A 19,799-nucleotide genomic window follows, 5' to 3' on the forward strand; every position below is an offset into this window, starting at 1 on the left:
ACAATAAATCTACCTCAGATTGGGGAACCTAGATTTAAAAGCCTTCGCAGTTTTTGTTTGGCTTCCTTGCCATTTAGTTAATTATCTCCATTGCTCAGATCAATAGTTTGTTTATTCAATTTCTGCCTGTTAGGTGAAGTGAAATGAATAAAAAGATAATAAATGAAAAAATAGTTGAAATAAATACAAACACTTCAGCCGCATGCTCATCGGCTGAATGCACGTTAATAAATTCCAGTGGTGAAGAAAGCTGAAATCGAGTGCAGAAGTAATCAAATAATTTCTCAACTTGGAATAAATGAGTATTCGCCGATATTCTAATATAATTTTTTTTTTATCTTATTTTCGTATAGAAACTCACTATTTGTGTTTGCCAATATGTCTTGGTTATTAATAATTCCGAGAGCAATTTCAAATGACTAAGCACAAGATTGGCAAATGTTCAACCCGATTGAGTTTAATGATAACATTTGCGATTTTAAAACACCGGTCACTGTACGTGTGACCCATAATAGTCCTTTTCAGGGCCACTCCCATTTGGAGTATCGGAAGTCATGATCAAATTTCTAATTTTCTTTTCGTTTCTTTTCTCTATATTGCTCTCTTTTATATTCAGTTTTTCTTTTTTACCTTTGTATGCCAAAATTTTTTCAGTAAACTCTGTCAGGAGCATGGGCTCCTGACTCTGTTCATTATTGACTTAATATCTCACTTTCTTTTCGTTTCTTTTCTCCATCCCTCTCTCTCTCTTTCAATATTATTCAGGTTTTTTTTTTCCAGCAATCTGTATGCCAAAATTTTTTCAGTCAATCCTGTTCATTATTGACTCTTGAAGGCTAAAAATAAGATTAGCATATTCATGATTATGAAAACTTTTGATATTATAGTTTACAATGGTGCTTAATTCATGCCAGGCAATCGTCATGAGCAGGATTCCGATCTGACATGCTTAAAGTGTCTTATGTTTCGAAGATTAATATGTATGTAGTGTACACGAGACAACCAATTTACAGCACAGCTAAACAAGTAATAATAAAAGAGAAACTTTGATTGTTAGCGTGTCGCCAAATTAAAAGAAGAAGAAATTTCAAGGCAGGTGATCGTATCTTGTAACAAAACATTTGAGAAAAGATCATCCGACCTTTTTTACGATAGACACGGGAGACTTGGTCAGGCTACAAGCCAGTTTTGTTTTTAGTTTTCAACGTTTCTGGTGAGTGCCTTGTAGAGAAAATTTCCTTCGATCAGGCAAAGATACAATAACATTAATGACTAATCCAAACATGGGAAAACGAAATAGTGGACTTCTCGTCAGCATAACTACTAGCAATTTTCAGAGAAGCCTGTCTGATCAGTAGGTAGCCAATTTAGTCTACGCTAGGAACTGACCAGATTTATTGTTCGAGTACGTCAGTTTAACAACTACACGTATTTAGCATAACAGCCTCGGCCCCATCTGTATATTATAGTAAGTGATGTATTTTAAAAATCTCCTGCGAATCTTTTCACTTCGCGTTTTTCTTATTTTTTGAAGCAGAACATGCTAATCAGTGAAAACATTGTCTATAGTCACAAGAAGAATACATCTGAGACTTTTCTATCTTTTACATGTGAAGAAAATAACAATATCCTTCGTGGTAACAGGTTGTTGTAATTTAGCCTAGAGTCTTCGCTTTTAGTTAGAGGTTTTTTCTGCTATACCAACCGTGATGACTTTAGATTCAGCTTTTTGTGACAGGAGAGAAATATTATGATGAAACCTTTCTTGATTTTGCGTGCCAAATTTCGGCATTCAGTGCACGCCCTTGGATGATGTTTTTAAGATCGCCTTTACCTTTTGTATTTCATTTTTATCTTTCTTGTAAATGGAACATTAGATGTATGCTTGTGGTACGCTTTAAATGATATCTCTACACTTTTATCGTACTCAAGCGCGGCCGGTTACATTTTGCCAGCTCTATTTTTCATTCAGCATCATAGCTCGTTTGGATTAAGATAACATATTTGCTATGCTAATCAAAGGTACCTGATGTAGTTTTTTTTCGCCTAAAGAGACAATTGATCCTATAGGTGCGTGAAATTAGTTTCACCTCTGGTATAACAAAGGAAAAGTTATTCTGCTTTGGTTTCCCACCAACTTTACCCGTATGATCAACATTCCATTACAGCCTTTTACATTAAAAAAGTACCCGTGCGAGCTGCCTATTGTATGGTTCGACTGTACGACTACCGCTGAGGAGTTTCATCAGTGATGAGTTTGGCTCGATTATAATGAGAACTGACATATCCGTATCCATCAAAACAACTGTGGCAGCAGATTAGTCATAAGAGTGGACAACTGAAATTCTAACTCTATATTTTCCTTTACCTGTTTGACTAGTTAGGCTGATATCCTTCATATGATCTCGCAAGGTATTTTTTAAGCACTGGAAAACTACCAAACAGTAAAAACCAGTGGTCCAATCATTTCTACTTTCAAATTAAACTTGCCTTAATTTCTCTCCTACATCTGTACGCAATGCTAATTTGCCATTACTAATAATTGTTTTTGAATGGAAACGGATATGATTACTAGGGATAAAAAATTTGATATTAGCAGAACAGGTATACATTGCACGATTAGATGAGTTGTCTGAAGAGGCAACTTCCTATTCTGCGTTGTGGTGAGTATTTACTTTTTGCTTCTTTCAAGAAAAAAAAATAATAATACGACGATTCTTATATTTTCAATCATCTTTTACTCATCTAACAAATTGTTTTGGTTAATGACAAGGGCTTTTAATTTAAACAATTCGCCAAACAATCAGTTTCATCAGCTTAATAAAAGCGTACTTTGCATTTTCCACAGATTAAACTTTGGCTGTGCGACGGCGATCGTTCACCGATATCCTTTGCTCTGAGTGCTCAGTTTATGATCTCAACACATCTTTCTTCTTTCTATGGTTTGTTATATCGACTTGGATCATATATTCATTCCATTCCATATTCATTTAAGTGTCCAAAAATAAACGTCGCTGACATTTGCCTCCACTACGCAATTATTCAAGATATCTATTTTCATCGCTTATCGATGGAGATTTTTTAGGTGTTTGTTAATTTCTCTTCCCGAAATTTGCTACGAAAAAATGATAAAACAGACTTTTCAATTCTATGTATGGATATTGCCAGCTTCAAAAGTACTATTAAAATGGAGGAACTTGATATGCGATGTTTAAGGTTCAAAGAGTTAAAATTCAAACGACTCACACAAATTCAAAGCGATTTTTATCAAATCAAATGATGTAAATTAATTATACAACATCGCCTCGTTAACACGTACAGCCCATACATTTGCATGTTGGACATTTATTGTATCTTGCACAGGTAGTTGAAAGATGCTTGGATACCGGACACATGATGTTGCCACAATTTTCGTGGTTGTTCATTCCTTTGCGACATTTTGGTGGACAGCAGACACTGGTAAGAAAACTTTGCCAATTTTTCTTTAGTCTGCCACTCGTTAAAGAGGAAATTTAGCTTGTGACGAGCAGCTTGAAGAATCAAGCAAAAATAACAAAGAAAAAAAAGAAGAGGAAATAGTCCTACCTAAATCCTCTCAGAATCTGAGTCACTTGGTCCATAAGATAAGAAAAAAAAAACACAAGAGAATGTAAGAGAATTTACCTATGCTATGTTTTAGCACGTTTCAAACTCCTTCTTAGAAACAGGTGGATTTCGAAGGCTGAAATTGTAAAACACAATAAGTCAACGTCTCTAGTAAACATTTAGTATGAAGACAAACCGTAGAGATTAATATTTGAAAATGTTTAGTACCGGCTCCTTTAAAAGGTGTGTGATATTTGAACTCATGGTTAAGATCTTAAGACATTTCTTTCTTTTTGGTCGGCATTAAATCCAAAAGAGGTCAAATAGTTGAGTAGCGATTACCTACTAAAACAATTATACCTGCATTGAAATTTTTGTTCCTTCCGGCGAAAAGTTGTCACTCATATTCATCTTAATTGTGCAATGCAGGTGATGATTTTATGGTTACTTACAATGGAAGCAATATAAGTATCATATCGATTCTACGAAGATTGAATATCACTGGTGACTTTCGGTTTAGCGCCCTGTGTCAAAACGATCAGCTCTCATGCAGATCTCGATGTACTACTCATGAAGCAGTGGATGACATAGCAGAGCGCAAGAATAATTTACCTTGTTACTGCGATAATCAGTGCCTGGATGTTGGAGACTGCTGTTATGATTTATTATCTTCGTAAGTAAACTTAGTAGTTATCTAGAACAAGTCAAGCCAGAGAACAACAGTAAGAAATTGAAATGAAAATGATCCTTTTTTCTTGAAAAACCATACTACTTAGCTCAATTGGTAGAGCGCCGGACCGTTGTGTGGGAGGTCGAGGGTTCAAGCCCCGGCCGGACCAACACTCAGGGTCTTAAAATAACTGAGGATTATGTGCTACCGTTCTATAATATCAAGAAATGGATAGATATTCTAGTCTTCTCGCATGAGGACGAATAAACCGTAGGCCCCGTCTCCTGCAGGATTAAGGGTAGGAGACGTTAATTTCCCACAAAAGAGATTACTGTGTGGTGGATGTCCTCCCCTGGGATGGGATGGGCGGGTACTACAGGGCCCGCAGTAACTGGCTACCCGCTGTTGCGGTTCCCCTTCCATACGTGGAGAAGTTAATAAAAAAAAAAAAAATTGAAATTATACAGAGCAAGGTTGAGTTAGCGCAAAAGTATAACGCCAACAAAACCTTATAATCAACACTGGCCGTTAACCCAAAGTTATTCAGTGTTACAAATAAGAGAGCAAGAAATAAAAGAGAAATCTCGTTTCAAATTCACGGCCGATTGAGGGAGCTGTACATCCTTTCTTGCTGCCGCGAACATAGCCATATAAGGGCGATTTCATAAAAAATGAAGAGCTACAGCGCCGTAACTTTGAATTATTGTAGTTGTACAATGAGGTCACTGATACAAGGAAAACACTCAATTCATCATTTCACCCCATGTAGTAGCATTCTAATCACTAAGATGGAAGCCTGAAAGGCCAACTGTACCAATAAATTGCATTAGCTACGTTTCTTTTTCTAGTAGGTTGATTAACGAAAAGTTCTTTTCATACTCCAGCTGTCCACAAGCGCAGGCCCGTCGAGGCGACGAACATAAGCAGTGGCAATGTGTCAATATGAATAGTTCGGGTAGCCATGGATACGTAATGAATACAAAATGTCCACCTGGTAATGGTGAATCTGAAATCCAAAGATTGTGTGAGACAGTAGATACCAAAGACTTTCTGAGTGGTATGCCTGTCATAGACGGCGAGTCAGGCGTGGTTTATAGAAATGTATTTTGCGCCAGATGCAATTCGGTCCAAGTTATATCCTACTGGCAGATGAATGCAGACTGCGGAAGGATTCCTGCCTCAGCTCTACCTCAAGACAACAGGTTACTATTGGATTTTATCAGAGAAAACTGTACTGTAAGGTACAGACCTACAGCAGGACAGCAAATAAACCTTAAACACTGCGTTTCCGCTAACAGCACATGCTCTGCAAAGCAAGTTATTAACAATGAACCAATTTTAAAAAGCTTGTGTTCATACTACTCTTTCCCAGTTTGTGGTAACCCACATTATAAAAACCCTCATTGCGCGCTATGTACCGGGGAAGACATAACGCAGTTCAATTGTGGATGCCTGAGCACTGCAACGGGTAAACCTCCTGTTCATACCACAAAAGGTGGATCAGCAACTCCTCTGCATAGCACGGTTTCTGGAGTTATACCCCCTACTCTTGCCTTTGAAGAACCACTCCCCCATCCTCTTCCGCTTCCGACAACATGGCCTCCACTGCAGCTTACCACGCCCCCAGGAACAATACCACCAACAACTCATTTCACGAACCCTGGATTCACATCGCAGACAGGGAAGCCTCCAAAGAAGCCACCACAGTTTACACCTCAGCCACCGCCCCCTCCATTAAGTATCCTGTTTGATTTTTCGTCTGATTCGAATCAAATTAGCATACATGGAACGAAGACGGAGACCAAGTTTGTGAATCTTAAAACTTGCAAGGAGGGATTCGTTTACGATCCCTTTGTTGAGAAATGTCGGGAGGCTTTTCGAAGAGTTATTGGGGATGAGAGCTACTCTGTTAACTCAACCAACTCTACTAACAACAACTTGATAAAGCTCAACTGCTCCGGAATCCGCCTTAATCTTTCAGATGCTGTTTTGTATCCGAACGGAACTCTGTGGGTGCCCATGCACTCAACAGGATACAACCGCACTGAGTATTTCGTGAAAGGCTCCATTATATTCTTATGTACAGACTTTGAAAGTAATTATTCAAAAAATGAGATAATTACAACGTGGTCTTATGTCTCTGACGTAACACCATTGCAGATTCTCACCTACGCCGGATGTTCTCTTTCAGTTTTTTCGCTCCTCATTTTGCTGGTCATCTACTGCGTATTCAAAGAATTAAAAACTCTCCCAGGAAAAAACCTAATCAACCTGTCTATCTCCATGGTATGTTATCACATGCTCCTGTTCGGGGCAGGGTTAAGAACCATCCAAGAGGTCTGCACAGGAATCGCAGTCCTTCTTCATTATTTTTTGATGTGCTCATTTGCGTGGATGAGTGTCATGGCGTTTGACGTGACTAAAACATTCGTTTTTCATGGTAGGTTCAAGGTTCAAGGTTCCTTTATTTCACACTATTTACATAAAATTAACATAGATAGAAAAGTAAAATTGCAACAGATGATTACAGAATAAAATAAATAAAGTACAGATTATAAAAATGTGTGTGGTGGTCAAAGTAGCGAAGGCTTTCTGGTTGGCCACCACCTACTTTTTGATAAACAAAGAAATGACACTGAGCTAAGAAAGAAAGACTTTCATCATTTCATTCAGTTTGACGGAAATAGGTAACACTCAACGATACTAGCCATTTGCGCTTGTATTGCTTATCTCAATTTAAACGCTCTGGTCTTGGTACCCGTGAGTTAGTCCAGTTTTTCCATGACGGCCTCCCCGTGTACCTCTCTAGCGAACTTGAAGAAATACAAAAGCAGGCTACGCGCATTATTTTTCCTCCGTTGCTCATATAATGAGGCCTTGGCTGAAGCAGGCCTGACTAAACTTTCAGATCACCGCCAGAGACTAGTTGATAAACTATTTAAGAATGTTTTACAGAATGAACAGAACAAGTTCCATGAACTTCTTCCTGCTCGCAACACATGTACCTTTAACCTAAGAAATATGCGGAAGTTTAAGCCAGTTTTTAAGACGAACAGGTTTCGTAATGGTTTTATTACCTTCAATGCCCTTAAGGCCTGAACGGTTTTATACAACCGTTTTTGTTTTAGAACATATATTTAGTGTCCTTATTGCTGTTTTAATACATTTAGTCTATTTAACGTAATTATCAATTTTTGAAACTTGTAAATAATCGTATAATTCAACTTTTGGTTGCAAATCGGTTATTAATAAACTATCCATCATTTCTATCTATCTATCTATCTATCTATCTATCCAGCCATCTATCTATCTATCTATCTATCTATCTATCTATCTATCTATCTATCTATCTATCATTTTGCCTACGGACTTCTTCACCGAGAAGTAATTTCGCTACAACGGTTACTAGTGTTTCAGACTCTAGAGTTACTGTAATTTGGTAATATCAACTAATTTGAAATTGTAAATTTGGCCACCGTAAAGGGTTAAAAAGGTGACGTTTCGAGCGTTAGCCCTTCGTCAGGGCGAATCTAGAGTTATTGTGTTTAGCTGTAGTTAGCAAAATTAACTGAATTCATAAACCTTTTGTCCTCTCTTTGTAGATACTAACCTACGTTCAGATCAAGAAAAGAGACAGAGAAAAACTTTCCGAAAGTATTGCTTGTGCGCCTGGGGTTTACCAGCAACCGCTGTTGCCACTTGTTTTCTATTTGACCACACTGAAATCGTCTACATTGGATATGGCAAGTTCCCATACTGAGATTTTCAACGTGGGGGGAGGGTAGTGTAGATAAAATTGACGAGGATGTGGTAATTATATACCACTTAGAATGTTAAATACAAGATAGTAATTGTCGCAATTTATCAGAAGTACTTTTTTGGAAGAGCGCGCCCCTCAAACAAGCGCCGCCCTTAGGGCTCAAAAAAATTGTTTATTCGAGTAAATAAAGTATAAAAAAAATAAGTTGATAGAATACAAGTGAAGCGAATAGTGAGTTAAGGTGGTCTTCCACTCAAATTTTAAAAAAATTCAGTTTATGCTTTACCTAAGTTATTTAAGTACCATTGGAGAGATCACCTCAAACTGATACTTTTAAGAATTTTGATAGACATGTCGTTGCCATGGTAACCAAGTTTTGGGCCCCCAACTGTGAAAATAATGGTGTTCTTGTAAAAAGGATATCTCAAGAACTAGCGGTCCTATTCACCTGAAATTGGTATCAAAACTAAGTACAAAGATGGCTTTATGTCATGAACCTCAGAAAACCCATATTTTTTATGCCAAGCTATTATAAAATTGCAACTGTTCCTTGATTACAACATTTTTGTTTGTATTATCACCATGGATACATCTGTCAACAACCATGTAACTAAAAATCACTAATAATTTTAGGTTCACAACACAGAACTATACTCAAGCAAACCTCCCTGAAAATTTCATCCCTTTTGGTTTAATACTTTTCAAGAAATCCTTTTTGCCGTGACGGGCACTCTCTCAAAATTGCAAAACTGAGAAAATCAAGTTTAAATCAATCAAAATAATCACTAAAGCAACTGGTGCCTTATGGAAAGTTTAAGCTAAGCCCTTTGATGTTCTCATTAAAATGCACCAGGTGCATATATGTCACCCTCCTTTTCCTGGGATTTGTCATTTTTTTTCTTTCTTTTTCCCCTGAGTAGCCTCCTCCTTGTCTTGTTCTTCTCTTGGAACTTGTATTCAGCTTTCAAAACACAAATCTTGTCCAACTGCTGGCATTCATTTATACAGAATTCACCTGGGGGAATTCCAAGACTCTCAAACACTTTAATAGCTGCTCTTGAACCAATATTAAAGTGAGCGACAGCATCATAAACCCCCAGCTGCAGTACTTCAGAACCAACAAACACCCCCTTTGGCACACGCTCCCAAACCATACCATTGAGTAACTCATTCTGGTTTTGAGTCTTGCCATCAAGACATTTGCTGAGAAGGCTGTCCTCACTCAACCTTTTATAAATGGGTTTGATTTCCTCTCTGACATCTAAAGGTAGGCCAGTTCCATGTTTGAAAGTGTTTGTCCTATTGACCTTGTCCCGCTGAAAACCACACCAGCTTTCAGGACCCTCAGGGCAATGCCCATGGTAATTACTGTCTGCAGAAGAAGCACAGTGAAACAAGCTGGCATAAATTGCCTTCTTCATGGCAGCAAGATCACCTGAGTTGCTTCGAATGGCAATTCCATAGTAATTTTGCAGTCTGTCAATCATGGCATCTGTCAGCCTGCCTTTCCCACCCATCCCTTTCTTTTCCTTCTTTAACTTTCGTAAAGCTGTTCCCAGTCGTTTTTGAACATGGCCAACACATTCCTTCTTTTGAACTTCAATATCATAGACTTGGTATACATCTTTGACTAATGAGTAACTTTTGCTGTCACCATCGCCATAATATTCATCATACTGCAGCTTATGCAGATCTACTGACCTTTGAAACATTCGAAGGGCGCCTTCTGGTTCCATAGCTGGTGCTGAACCCTTAAAGTTTGCCTTGCAAGAGGCTCTGTGGTCTGCTCTTCATGCAGTAGTTTCTGGGGTGTCAGGATCATTTTCATGCTCCCTGCACTTGATACAAACTTTGCTTAGGGGCTCAACATCTACCACTTTCCCTGTATCCATGCTAATAGCACTCACACAGCCATTTAAAGAAGAAAAGCCTCTTCTCTGCCATGTTCCATCAACAGACACTCCACATCTTGCTATGCCCTCATCTGAACCTGGCTTGATATCGTGAATCTCTCTTGCAGTATCACGCATTGTCTCCAGTGAGATCTTCTTTACTGCTCGGAGTATTTCTTTATTATGGCGAGCATATGGTGTAGGTCTAGGAGGTGGCGGCATGTTCATAAGTCCACAAAACCTCTTACCTGCCGCACGTCCACAACCAACAGATCTTGAAGCATACACAAATCTTCTGTTTACTTCAAAGAAACGGCCTATTTGAGCTGAAGTAAAGAATTCCATAGACCAACCACACGAGCAGCAAAGCAAACGAAGATTCGAGGCACAACCTTTGCGTTTCATAGCTTGCTCTTGTAAAATTAAATCACAAACAAAGCATTCTTTGCATGGCATACATTCCATCACAGAAGACAAAATTCTCATATCTACAAACCGAAATCCACTTATGATTGACTCCTTACACTCCTTGATACCCTCAGAAGATGCGGTGGTCAGACCTGCTGGAATCTTGCGGGCAGAAGCTGAACATTCTTTCCCAAGACCTTTGGTGCTGACACTCGTTTTTTCCTTCTTCAAACGCTTCGATTCAGTAGAGTACTGGTTTCCACGATATTTACGCTTTTTTGTGTGACCAGAACGAGCCTTTGGTGGCATTGATAAATAAATTATCAAGCAAAATCGCAATAGGAATAGAGTGAACGAATACGACCAAAATGGTGGATGATAAGTTGGGAAATAGTGTCGCCACATATCATCCGCCATTTTGGGTGCTCGTAACTCACTGCATGTATGCCTGATTGAAATGTCAATAAACAACGGGAATAACCAGGGAGGGGTCCCAGGAGAAATTCCGTCGTTTCCTTTTGACTGCAACTGCGTTTTGTTTTCATAAACAAACCGTTGCTATGGTCGTTGCTAAGGTGAAAATTCATACTCCCTAAGGAATTTAGCAAAATTTTTGACTTTACCTCCTGAATATGGAAAAAAGGAAGCTGTAGAATGAAAGAGTAATGGTTAAAGATACCAAAAAGCACCATTTTCAAAATGAAAGTCTTTCGACAAAAAATACAAATTTTTGAGTGGAAGACCACCTTAATTCGATGAGATATTTGTCAGTAAAAAATATTGAAGGCATTTCTTCCGGATGTTTCTCCGGCCCAACTCTCAATCATTCATTATTTCATTTCAAAGTACTGTTTGAGCCGCTCGAATGTAAGAAAAAAGTAACGTGTGAAAACAAATTCAAATTCAATTATCTTTTCGGATCTTTTAAAGGACAAGGAGGATTCTGTTGGATGGAAAACGGCACTGCCCTTTTATTTGCTGTCGGTGTACCTGTTGCATTTGTTATCTTGTTTAATTTCGTAGCACTGACTTGGACAGCAGTTGCCATCTACAGAGTGCGAAAGGTAAAGTTGTTTTTTTAGACGAATCGGTACAGTTAATTTTTGGTCATTGTTCATGACGCTAAATACTGTTTTCGCTGTTTTGCATTGCCTGGTGAATTAAGGTACCATTCAACTAAAAAAAATCGCTGTTTCGAGAAAGGTTGTCGGAAATAAAAGCGTCGAAGCGCACGCGACAATTGCGAAAGGCATTGAGAGTAGTTCTCAGCTCATGGACTTCAGGAAAGGCTGAGAAAACTTCACGGTGAGGACGAGTCATCGCAGGTTTAATGAATTCATTTATTTATTTATTCGACTTGCTGAAATTCGCTGATTGCCGGATACCCGTATTACCTTTCGAGTTTGTTGTGTGCACTGTTGTCTTCTTTTCCCAATGAACCTTTCTCTGTATATCCCTTACACTAACTGGCTAGTTTGGATATGTTAGGTTACCAGACAACTGGAAGATCAGAGAGGTCATCCAAGTCTTGCTCTGTTGTGTATCAAACTGACGTGCGTCTTTGGTCTGACTTGGGTCCTTGGCTTTCTGAGCTCCATCGTTAAAGCAGAGGCAACCACGTATCTTTTTGTTATCGTTAACAGCTTGCAAGGTAGGCTGACACGCTTTAGTGACCTTTACTTTCCTTTCGACCAAGATTCGGCAAATTTGGTCTGGGGTAGGGTAGGGAGTGAATCTCAATCTCAATTTCACACGAATTGCAGTTTCAGACCTTTTCGTCACTCTTTTCGTTAGGATGATCGCAAGCCATAGCGATCTTATCTGAATGGGTTGCTTTGCTTCTCCATAGGGTTTTTCATATTCCTGGCATTTGTTGCAAAGAAGAGGACCATAGCCCTGCTAAGAGGTCTAAGAAAAAATCATCACGAAAGCGGACAAGAAAACAACGACACTTTAGACACGAAGTTATGACTGAGATGTAGCCTGTCTTTATAGGCGTCGTCTTAGCACAAAACCAAACAGCACCTTTGTGCACTGTTATTATAAACTAATTGCGATTTTGAGATGGCAATACCACATTATATTGACTGCTAGTTGGGAGAAAATATATTCCGCTTCGCGACTCCGCCCAATACGCAATATATTTCCTCCCAACTAGCCGTCAATATAATGTGTTATTTTGCCGTCTCAAAATCGCAATTAGTTTTGTATCGCGATCCATCATTTATAAGGATAAATAAAGCTGTAAAACTGTAAAATAATCCGCGCCTGATCGAAATATCAATTCTTTCTACCTGCGAAACGTATCCATGGTAACACTAATTTCGCACACAAATAACTTTGTCGCGGGTAATTTGAAATTCCCCGCAAGTTTATAGTCTTTGTTACCATAAAATGAGTTGATTGAAACCGAAAAGTGTTGAAAATTACACAGGAATGGAGTCCGAATAGCCATATGGTGATGAAATGCCAAATTTTGATATCTGTGGGACTGTTTTTAAAGAGTTATTTAAGGACATCGATGTACTAGAAGTCGATGCGAAAACCGTGAGACGGCAAAACCACGAAATATAGACAGCTCGCGCATGGCCAAAACTATAAGAAGATCGCGATACAATCAGGTATCGTCGACTACGAAGAAAAATAATCACTTTTAAGTGGCTGCTTACGCAAACCTTTTTGTTTTCGACTACTCAATTTTGAGTTCATTGAACTGACTGAATATTTGAAAGCCTGCCATCATCCCTTCTATATTTCCTTATTTGTGGCCAGCAGGAGCCAGGCGTTATTATTTTTTCATCCCCTGCCGTGAAATTAACTGCAGCGCAGTTGAATCAGCTAACTTACCTAATCATGATTAATTGGATATTTCCCAAACCACATCAACAACTTAACACCGATGACATCAACGACAATGTTATGCAATACAATCTCGTCACTGGTCAATGACATCTATTGATCCTAACTCGCAAGTCATTAAATTCGCTGAAGTGTTTTTTTAGTAAAATATGGAGAACTCACGCTACAAACAACGGATTCCTCCAAACGTACATGTTATGTGTTTATTGGGCTCTACACCAAATTTGTATGAAATTACTATACCTCCATACATTTAAATTTCTATAATTGTAGGCAAAGAAAGCTTCTATGAGGTATTGAAAGACAACCTCAGTCTGTGGGAGAGATACGAAGATAATATTTTGCAAAAATTGCATAATTTCATAGGCCTACTTTTTGGAGGTTATACGCAATTCAGATAAAAATACTGTCAGAGGCTTCACCTAGCCGACCCTAATCAAACACGAACAGTGTGACAGAAGATGAGGAAATACCAGAGTCTGTCTTCCCACCTCAGATCCAAGAGACAAGCAACATCGCCATTACCACTACAAAAACGCAACAGGTATTACCAGTAAAGTCTCCTCGAAAAAAACCTTCATCATCATGGGGAACTTTTTCCACATTTCCCTGTTGATCACTTGATAGGGAATTGTGGGATGGTTGAATAGTGAGCTTAACATCTTCTTCATTTATGGTTACCACTGTTCCGTTATCACTGATGACAGCGTTTGTCTCGGTGCGTCTGTCGAACTGGTTTTCGTGTACATCTTGTAGCCCTGGAAGCTGGTGCAAAAAGTATTGCTTTTGGTAATAGACAGAATAACTGATAAATTTGATGAAGAAATAACGCGAAGAGTAGCTATTGAATTTTCCCATGATCTCCATCGTTTGTTCATTAGTCCCTGCTAATCAGGTAAACTTCATTTATTTACTTCGTTGTTTTTCAGTCATGTTTTTGAGTTTAAACAAAAAATCATCAGAACTGTCTATTATACAGAACTATTAATCATTATACAGAACTATTAATTATCACAGCAACAAGAATTAAAGCTGTAGTTCCCGTGCCTTTAAAAATAAATTTATACGAGCAAACAAAAAATATTTAAACTCCCCAAATATCAACACCAGCAACTAAAATAAAAGAGCATACCAGTGGCAGTTTCAAAGGTGTGTTCAGCATTTTCCTCAGTTTCTCACATTTTGGGCAGTCATCATCAATTAAGATTTCTTCACGGTCGTCTTCAGAAGTATGATCGTCTGCATAGTGTAATGTTAACTGCAACTCCAGCCACGCAACCCTGTTTCTCAAGCGCTAAAATTATAGGGCATGTGAAGGAATGGTCAACCAAACTGAAGCTAGTTGTGAACGGAATCATGCACTCATCCGGTGAAGCTGTCGCCTGGAGTGAATGCTATTCATTACGCGCGATTTTCAAAGCCTTAAGTAGTTCTTTCCTTGCCCCCACCCCCCCTCCCACTTTATAACTGAGTGCTCGGAACACAGCCAAAAGCTTAATAGGTCACTGATGCGCGGGAGGGAAGGGTTCTATGCAGAAGAAAACGTGTGTCTTCTTTTCGCGCCGTGCCAATCGCGTCCTCTTAGAGCAACTGTTACGCGAGCAACTGAGATGTTTTGGTAGCATTGTTTTATATTTGCGTTACCATTTTTTATATTTACTGAATATCATATGTTGTTATATGGGTGAAAGTACAGTATATCACTTCAAAGTTTTATGGCTTTTGTTTTCGTAATCCATTGCCAGTATAGACAAACTTGCTTACTCTACATTCAGAAATATATACAAATTAATCGAATGAAGCCATACACTGCTGTAAGGACAACATGAACAGATCTACATTGCTGCTGAAGGACAACATGAACAGATCTACATTCAGAATGAACTCGAAATTCTCAGCATCTGAGCCCAATGAGTTGTTTGAATATCTAATTCATTTTACTTGACAGTTTGCCCGTGCGTCTAATTCCCGTATTCGGTCAACAACATCAGTCTTACACTCATCGTGATATTGTGACTGACGAACGAATTTTTTGATCCTTAGTAGTTTCGCTGTTTCCTCAATCAGTTTCGCTGTTCAACTCGCGCAAAAAGTGAAGCGGCCGAACTGAAGTTGAAAGATAGGATAGAATGACAAGTGTATTGTGATCTAGACCCTTTTAGGTCTTTTAGATGCTTGAATAACTTTCCCTCAAAAAAACATGCTCAATGAAAATTTATCAACTCACCTGGATAGTTTTATCTTTAGATTTCAAGCGCTTTTTTAGCGTCTTGCGCCGAGATTGCATCGTTGCTAGAAGGGTCATCTTCATTTACTGCAGGCGATTCTTCATGACAAACTAAGATCTCAGTAGGATCTAACTCTGATCAGCACCAACCATCTGTCTACTTTCGTTGTTTGACTAAAGCATTAAGCATTGAAGCCGAGCCAAAACCGCTCTCCTGCGTCACTTAATAAACTAAATTGGTGAATGAACCACTCATTATCTCAAAATTATCAATTATGCCCTGATGACATAATCGCAGGAATTGTTAAAGTATTGCACGCGCTTCCAACGTCGGTTTGTAACAATATAGTTAATGACGCTTAATTGTGACACCCAACCAGTCTTTATATATCTTGCTATAGGTTCGTCTGTTTGCCACAAAAGCGAGAAAAATAAAGAATCCTGGGAGTAACAGAGGGTATATGAAACACTCTGAAAGTAGAACCGCTTTCGTAAATTTCAAATTGTAAGCTATTATTTAAAAATAATTTTATATCGATTTTTTATCATAAAAAGTATGGTAGCAAAATAGAATCTGTTTTCTCTGCAATAAAATCATCAGAGCCCTAGATAAGGATTAGAAAACACTTGTACTTTACGGTAAAAAAGAAAACGATTTCTCAGGATTGCCTTCGGCAGAATGGATGAAATGATCGAAAGAGAACTTCCTTTTACTGTATTCATACCCATCCCGAAATGAAGGAAAAAGTTAGAAAGAACGTATGTTAACAGCGGGAGTGAGAGGAATTGATCACTCTGTGGGGGTCCCCATAGGACTGTTAGCGAACCGTTTTTCATGCGTATGGTCGCATATCAGCGGAAAATAGGTACCGTAAGTCATACCACCCTTAATAGAGTTTGGAGTTTGACTAATGGTCGTGGGTCGTGGGTTGTGGGTACAAGTCGTGGGTCGTGGGTGTGGGTGTGGGTAAAAGTCGTGGGTGTTGTTAATACTTAATAATAAAAATAACCATTTAGAATATTAAATATAATAATACATAAATTTTATACAACCCTGTCATTCATCAATTTAACTGTTCTTTCTTCTAGTTATTTTATTTTGTTTATTCAATTTACCCTACTTTACGTCTATTTTTATCTGTTATCTCACTGTCAATGAAATTAGTTTCAGTTTCGCGACGGGAAGAGAAATAAATCTTGTAATTAAATTAAATTAGTTTCACAACACGATAATTCCGGATCTGTCAGCAGCGCGATCGCCGACGAGCGTCCATTGGTCGGCTACTCTGGGATTTGATTTTTCCCTTTTTCAGCTTTTTAGGGTAGTTGTCGAGTTTGAGTTTGACTAATGGTCGTGGGTCGTGGGTCGTGGGTACAAGTCGTGGGTCGTGGGTGTGGGTGTGGGTAAAAGTCGTGGGTTTGGTTAGTACTTAATAATAAAAGTAACCATTTAAAATGTTAAATATAATAATACATAAATTTTATACAACCCTGTCATTCATTAATTTAACTGTTCTTTCTTCTCGTTATTTTATTTTGTTTATTCAATTTGCCCTACTTTACGTCTATTTTTATCTGTTATCTCACTGTCAATGAAATTAGTTTCAGTTTCGCGACGCATTCCGAGATCTCGTTTGATAACAAAGGGAAGAGAGATAAATCTTGTAATTACACACTGTACACGTTTTTCGAGCTGTGCGGTCTGCGGTCTGCGTTCTGCGTTTTCGAGGTCTGTGTTAACGAGACACCCGAGTTGCTTTGTACGATTGTACCAAAAATGATTTCATATAGTAGTACTATAACGTTAAAATTGCGACAGCGCTCGTGAATTCTATATTTGCGGCTAAAGTCAGGGGCCAAGGAACAGAAATTCCGAGATCTCGTCTGACAACATCAATGACAAAAGAATGATAGATAAATCTGGTAATTACACACTGTAAACACAAAGAAAAACTGATTGTACACAAGTCGACTGACTCAAAAGGCACACACATAACCTCTGCCAGACTGGTAACTCGACAGGGGAGGATCGTCAACGCGATATTAGCTGTAGTCACACTACAGGGTTTTGTCCTAGGGAAACTTGACTTGTTGACAGTTTCCCTAGGGAAACTCAAATTTGCAAGTGTGACCGATTTTTCCCTGAGAAAATAAAGTTTTATCGTCTGAGGCTTGAAAACCGCAAGAGGACAAAAGAATGTCCTGTGGATTTCCCTTGACAACTACCCTGAAAAGCAGAAAAAGGGAATAATTAAATCCCAGAGTAGCCGACCAATGGACGCTCGTCGGCGATCGCGCTGGAGACAGATCCGGAATTATCGCGTTGTGAAACTAATTTAATGTAATTACAAGATTTATCTCTCTTCCCGTCGCGAAACTGAAACTAATTTCATTGACAGTGAGATAACAGATAAAAATAGACGTAAAGTAGGGTAAATTGAATAAACAAAATAAAATAACTAGAAGAAAGAACAGTTAAATTAATGAATGACAGGGTTGTATAAAATTTATGTATTATTATATTTAATATTCTAAATGGTTATTTTTATTATTAAGTATTAACCACACCCACGACTCTTACCCACACCCACACCCACACCCACGACTCACGACTTGTACCCCCGACCCACGAACATTAGTCAAACTCATAAGAAGATGAAAAAAGTGTCAACAATATGTAGAGCTAGATCGTCCTAAATTATTGTTTGCCAAATATAAATCATAACTTTGTGCATGTTTATTAAGATATCTTCATAAGACATAAATCAAGTTACACCAAGATTCAACGTCTTACACACCCTTTGGTTGTGTATTACATTTTGAAATTATACAGTTTTCATTAGCCTGGTTTATTTCTTCTGGATTGCCAGCTTGTCCTGTGGGATTGTAAGAGGAGACGTCTGTGCTTACAGACGACAATTGTAAATTTAAACGCGAGACTGACCTCAGTCGCCTTAAACACGCATGGCAGGTTGAGATGTTCTTGAAAGCTTTGCGGAAATTTTCCAATCTCCACGCGTACACGAAAGGATTTACTCCTGAATTGGCCATCACAAGAACAAACTGGATATCTCTAACCCAATGAATAAACACACAATCGCAACTGGTACAAAAGTTAATGATATAGATACAAATACATGAAGGCAGGTAAAAGGCTAAAAATAGTATTAGTACGATAACCAGTGTCTTGGTTATTTTAGTTTCCCACTTCATCGCTCGTTTCAAGGCTAAATTCTCCTCTGAGCTGTCATGCAAACTGTCCCATTGCTGTACTTGGCATCGCAAATATTTGAAAATCCTGACAGTGGTGAAAATCAGGACTGCAAAGGTGATAGCTATAGCAGTGTTGGCAAATACAAAGCGAAGTTTGTTGTAGCCGATAGCGAAGTAGACCATTGGGAGCAAAGCGGAGATAATCCATACCACAACGGATATCAACAAAGCTCTGATGGGGCTAAGTTTGGCTCTGTACTGCAGAGGGTACGTAATAGCGAGATAGCGATCTAGCGCCAGGGCTATCAAGCTGAAAAGGGACGCTGTACATGAAGTGAAATAAATAATGTGTACCGCGTCTTTGTAACCTTGGTTAAGCATACTAAGCCCTTCAAAGATGTGATACATTGTACTCAAAGGGCCGAGTACGAGTCCAACGACGAGATCCGCTACGCTAAGATTCACCAAAAAGTAGATGAACGGCGATCGCAGGTCTTTGTTTGGGTTCAACAACACAGCGAGGACAACCAACGAGTTTCCAACGGAAGCAACGATGGTGATAAATATCGATGTAGACGCAGTGGAGAACGACAGATATGTCGGAGCCGGAGTGTTGTCACATTGATCCTTGCCAATTAATGACATTCTTTCTTCTTCGTTAACTTGAGATCACAAATTCCTGAAAGCAATCTTTACAGCGAAGATTATAGAAATTTGCGGAAGTCACTTGAAGGGACAGACCCGAGGGCCCTTCCTCCTTCTGAGACTGGGACCGAGTGTCACGATCCTCGAATTTCATCTTCGTGCGACCCTTCGTGTAGTTGTCGGCAATGACAAAATGACGTAGCTGGTTTAATTTACTAGCGACTAAATACAGGAATGGCTCCGACCTGTAATTGGATGATAAAAATAGTAAAAGGTAATAAGTTACATCTTAACTCCTTGCACGTGAGTATTGTTTAACCGTGTGTCTCCAAGAGGAAAAGTGAAATAACAATGCGAGCGAAAACACCGATGTGTCAAACAAGAAATGGTTACTTACATAACGAGGGTAGGGCCTTTCTTGTTCTGCGAGGTCGTTCAACGGTGATCCGGCGATGACTAAGTTATCCGCTGACAAATTCCTCTGACTAAACTCAGTTGGTCAGTCTTGGCTCAGTTCAGGCGAATGATCAGAGACCGGAG

The 19,799-nt window shown here is 38.8% G+C and overlaps 5 protein-coding genes across 5 annotated transcripts; 1 reads left to right on the forward strand and 4 right to left on the reverse strand.

Annotated features, from left to right (window-relative positions):
- Window positions 1-1,843: 1,843 nt before the first annotated feature.
- Window positions 1,844-12,576, forward strand: LOC148725498 (uncharacterized). The gene is made up of 8 exons (XM_088730996.1): window positions 1,844-2,942; window positions 3,364-3,459; window positions 4,015-4,258; window positions 5,140-6,695; window positions 7,858-7,998; window positions 11,246-11,379; window positions 11,804-11,966; window positions 12,165-12,576. The coding sequence occupies exons 2-8, from the start codon at window positions 3,375-3,377 to the stop codon at window positions 12,284-12,286; spliced, it is 2,445 nt and encodes an 814-aa protein (XP_088587122.1). The 5' UTR covers window positions 1,844-2,942; window positions 3,364-3,374; the 3' UTR covers window positions 12,287-12,576.
- LOC148725499 (uncharacterized) lies at window positions 8,566-9,753 on the reverse strand. Its single transcript, XM_088730994.1, has one exon. It carries the CDS (start codon window positions 9,749-9,751, stop codon window positions 8,855-8,857), a length of 897 nt encoding a protein of 298 aa, XP_088587120.1. The 5' UTR covers window positions 9,752-9,753; the 3' UTR covers window positions 8,566-8,854.
- On the reverse strand, window positions 9,789-11,142 carry LOC148725500 (uncharacterized). The gene has a single exon (XM_088730993.1). It carries the CDS (start codon window positions 10,730-10,732, stop codon window positions 9,806-9,808), a length of 927 nt encoding a protein of 308 aa, XP_088587119.1. The 5' UTR covers window positions 10,733-11,142; the 3' UTR covers window positions 9,789-9,805.
- Window positions 12,577-13,351: 775 nt separating the features above from the next.
- LOC111325295 (uncharacterized) lies at window positions 13,352-15,617 on the reverse strand. The gene is made up of 3 exons (XM_022929102.2): window positions 15,402-15,617; window positions 14,307-14,468; window positions 13,352-13,939 (listed from the first exon to the last, which is right to left on the reverse strand). The coding sequence occupies exons 1-3, from the start codon at window positions 15,483-15,485 to the stop codon at window positions 13,667-13,669; spliced, it is 519 nt and encodes a 172-aa protein (XP_022784837.2). The 5' UTR covers window positions 15,486-15,617; the 3' UTR covers window positions 13,352-13,666.
- Window positions 15,618-18,116: 2,499 nt separating this feature from the next.
- LOC111325271 (adenosine receptor A1) lies at window positions 18,117-19,259 on the reverse strand. The gene has a single exon (XM_088730795.1). It carries the CDS (start codon window positions 19,257-19,259, stop codon window positions 18,192-18,194), a length of 1,068 nt encoding a protein of 355 aa, XP_088586921.1. The 3' UTR covers window positions 18,117-18,191.
- Window positions 19,260-19,799: the final 540 nt, after the last annotated feature.

The sequence above is a fragment of the Stylophora pistillata genome, chromosome 8, assembly GCF_964205215.1.
Source record: "Stylophora pistillata chromosome 8, jaStyPist1.2, whole genome shotgun sequence".
In the NCBI taxonomy this organism is placed as follows: domain Eukaryota; kingdom Metazoa; phylum Cnidaria; class Anthozoa; order Scleractinia; family Pocilloporidae; genus Stylophora; species Stylophora pistillata.

Excerpts from the sequence above, each read along its gene's own strand:
- LOC148725498 (XM_088730996.1), top strand. The coding sequence starts at position 3,375 with ATGCTTGGATACCGGACACATGATGTTGCCACAATTTTCGTGGTTGTT. Across the intron at positions 4,259-5,139 it reads TGTTATGATTTATTATCTTC|CTGTCCACAAGCGCAGGCCC; the intron begins GTAAGTAAACTT and ends TTCATACTCCAG. Across the intron at positions 11,380-11,803 it reads CCATCTACAGAGTGCGAAAG|GTTACCAGACAACTGGAAGA; the intron begins GTAAAGTTGTTT and ends TGGATATGTTAG.
- LOC148725499 (XM_088730994.1), bottom strand. The coding sequence starts at position 9,751 with ATGGAACCAGAAGGCGCCCTTCGAATGTTTCAAAGGTCAGTAGATCTG.
- LOC148725500 (XM_088730993.1), bottom strand. The coding sequence starts at position 10,732 with ATGGCGGATGATATGTGGCGACACTATTTCCCAACTTATCATCCACCA.
- LOC111325295 (XM_022929102.2), bottom strand. The coding sequence starts at position 15,485 with ATGAAGATGACCCTTCTAGCAACGATGCAATCTCGGCGCAAGACGCTA. Across the intron at positions 14,469-15,401 it reads CTAAAGATAAAACTATCCAG|CGCTTGAGAAACAGGGTTGC; the intron begins GTGAGTTGATAA and ends CTATAATTTTAG. Across the intron at positions 13,940-14,306 it reads CACCTTTGAAACTGCCACTG|CTTCCAGGGCTACAAGATGT; the intron begins GTATGCTCTTTT and ends TTTTTGCACCAG.
- LOC111325271 (XM_088730795.1), bottom strand. The coding sequence starts at position 19,259 with ATGTCATTAATTGGCAAGGATCAATGTGACAACACTCCGGCTCCGACA.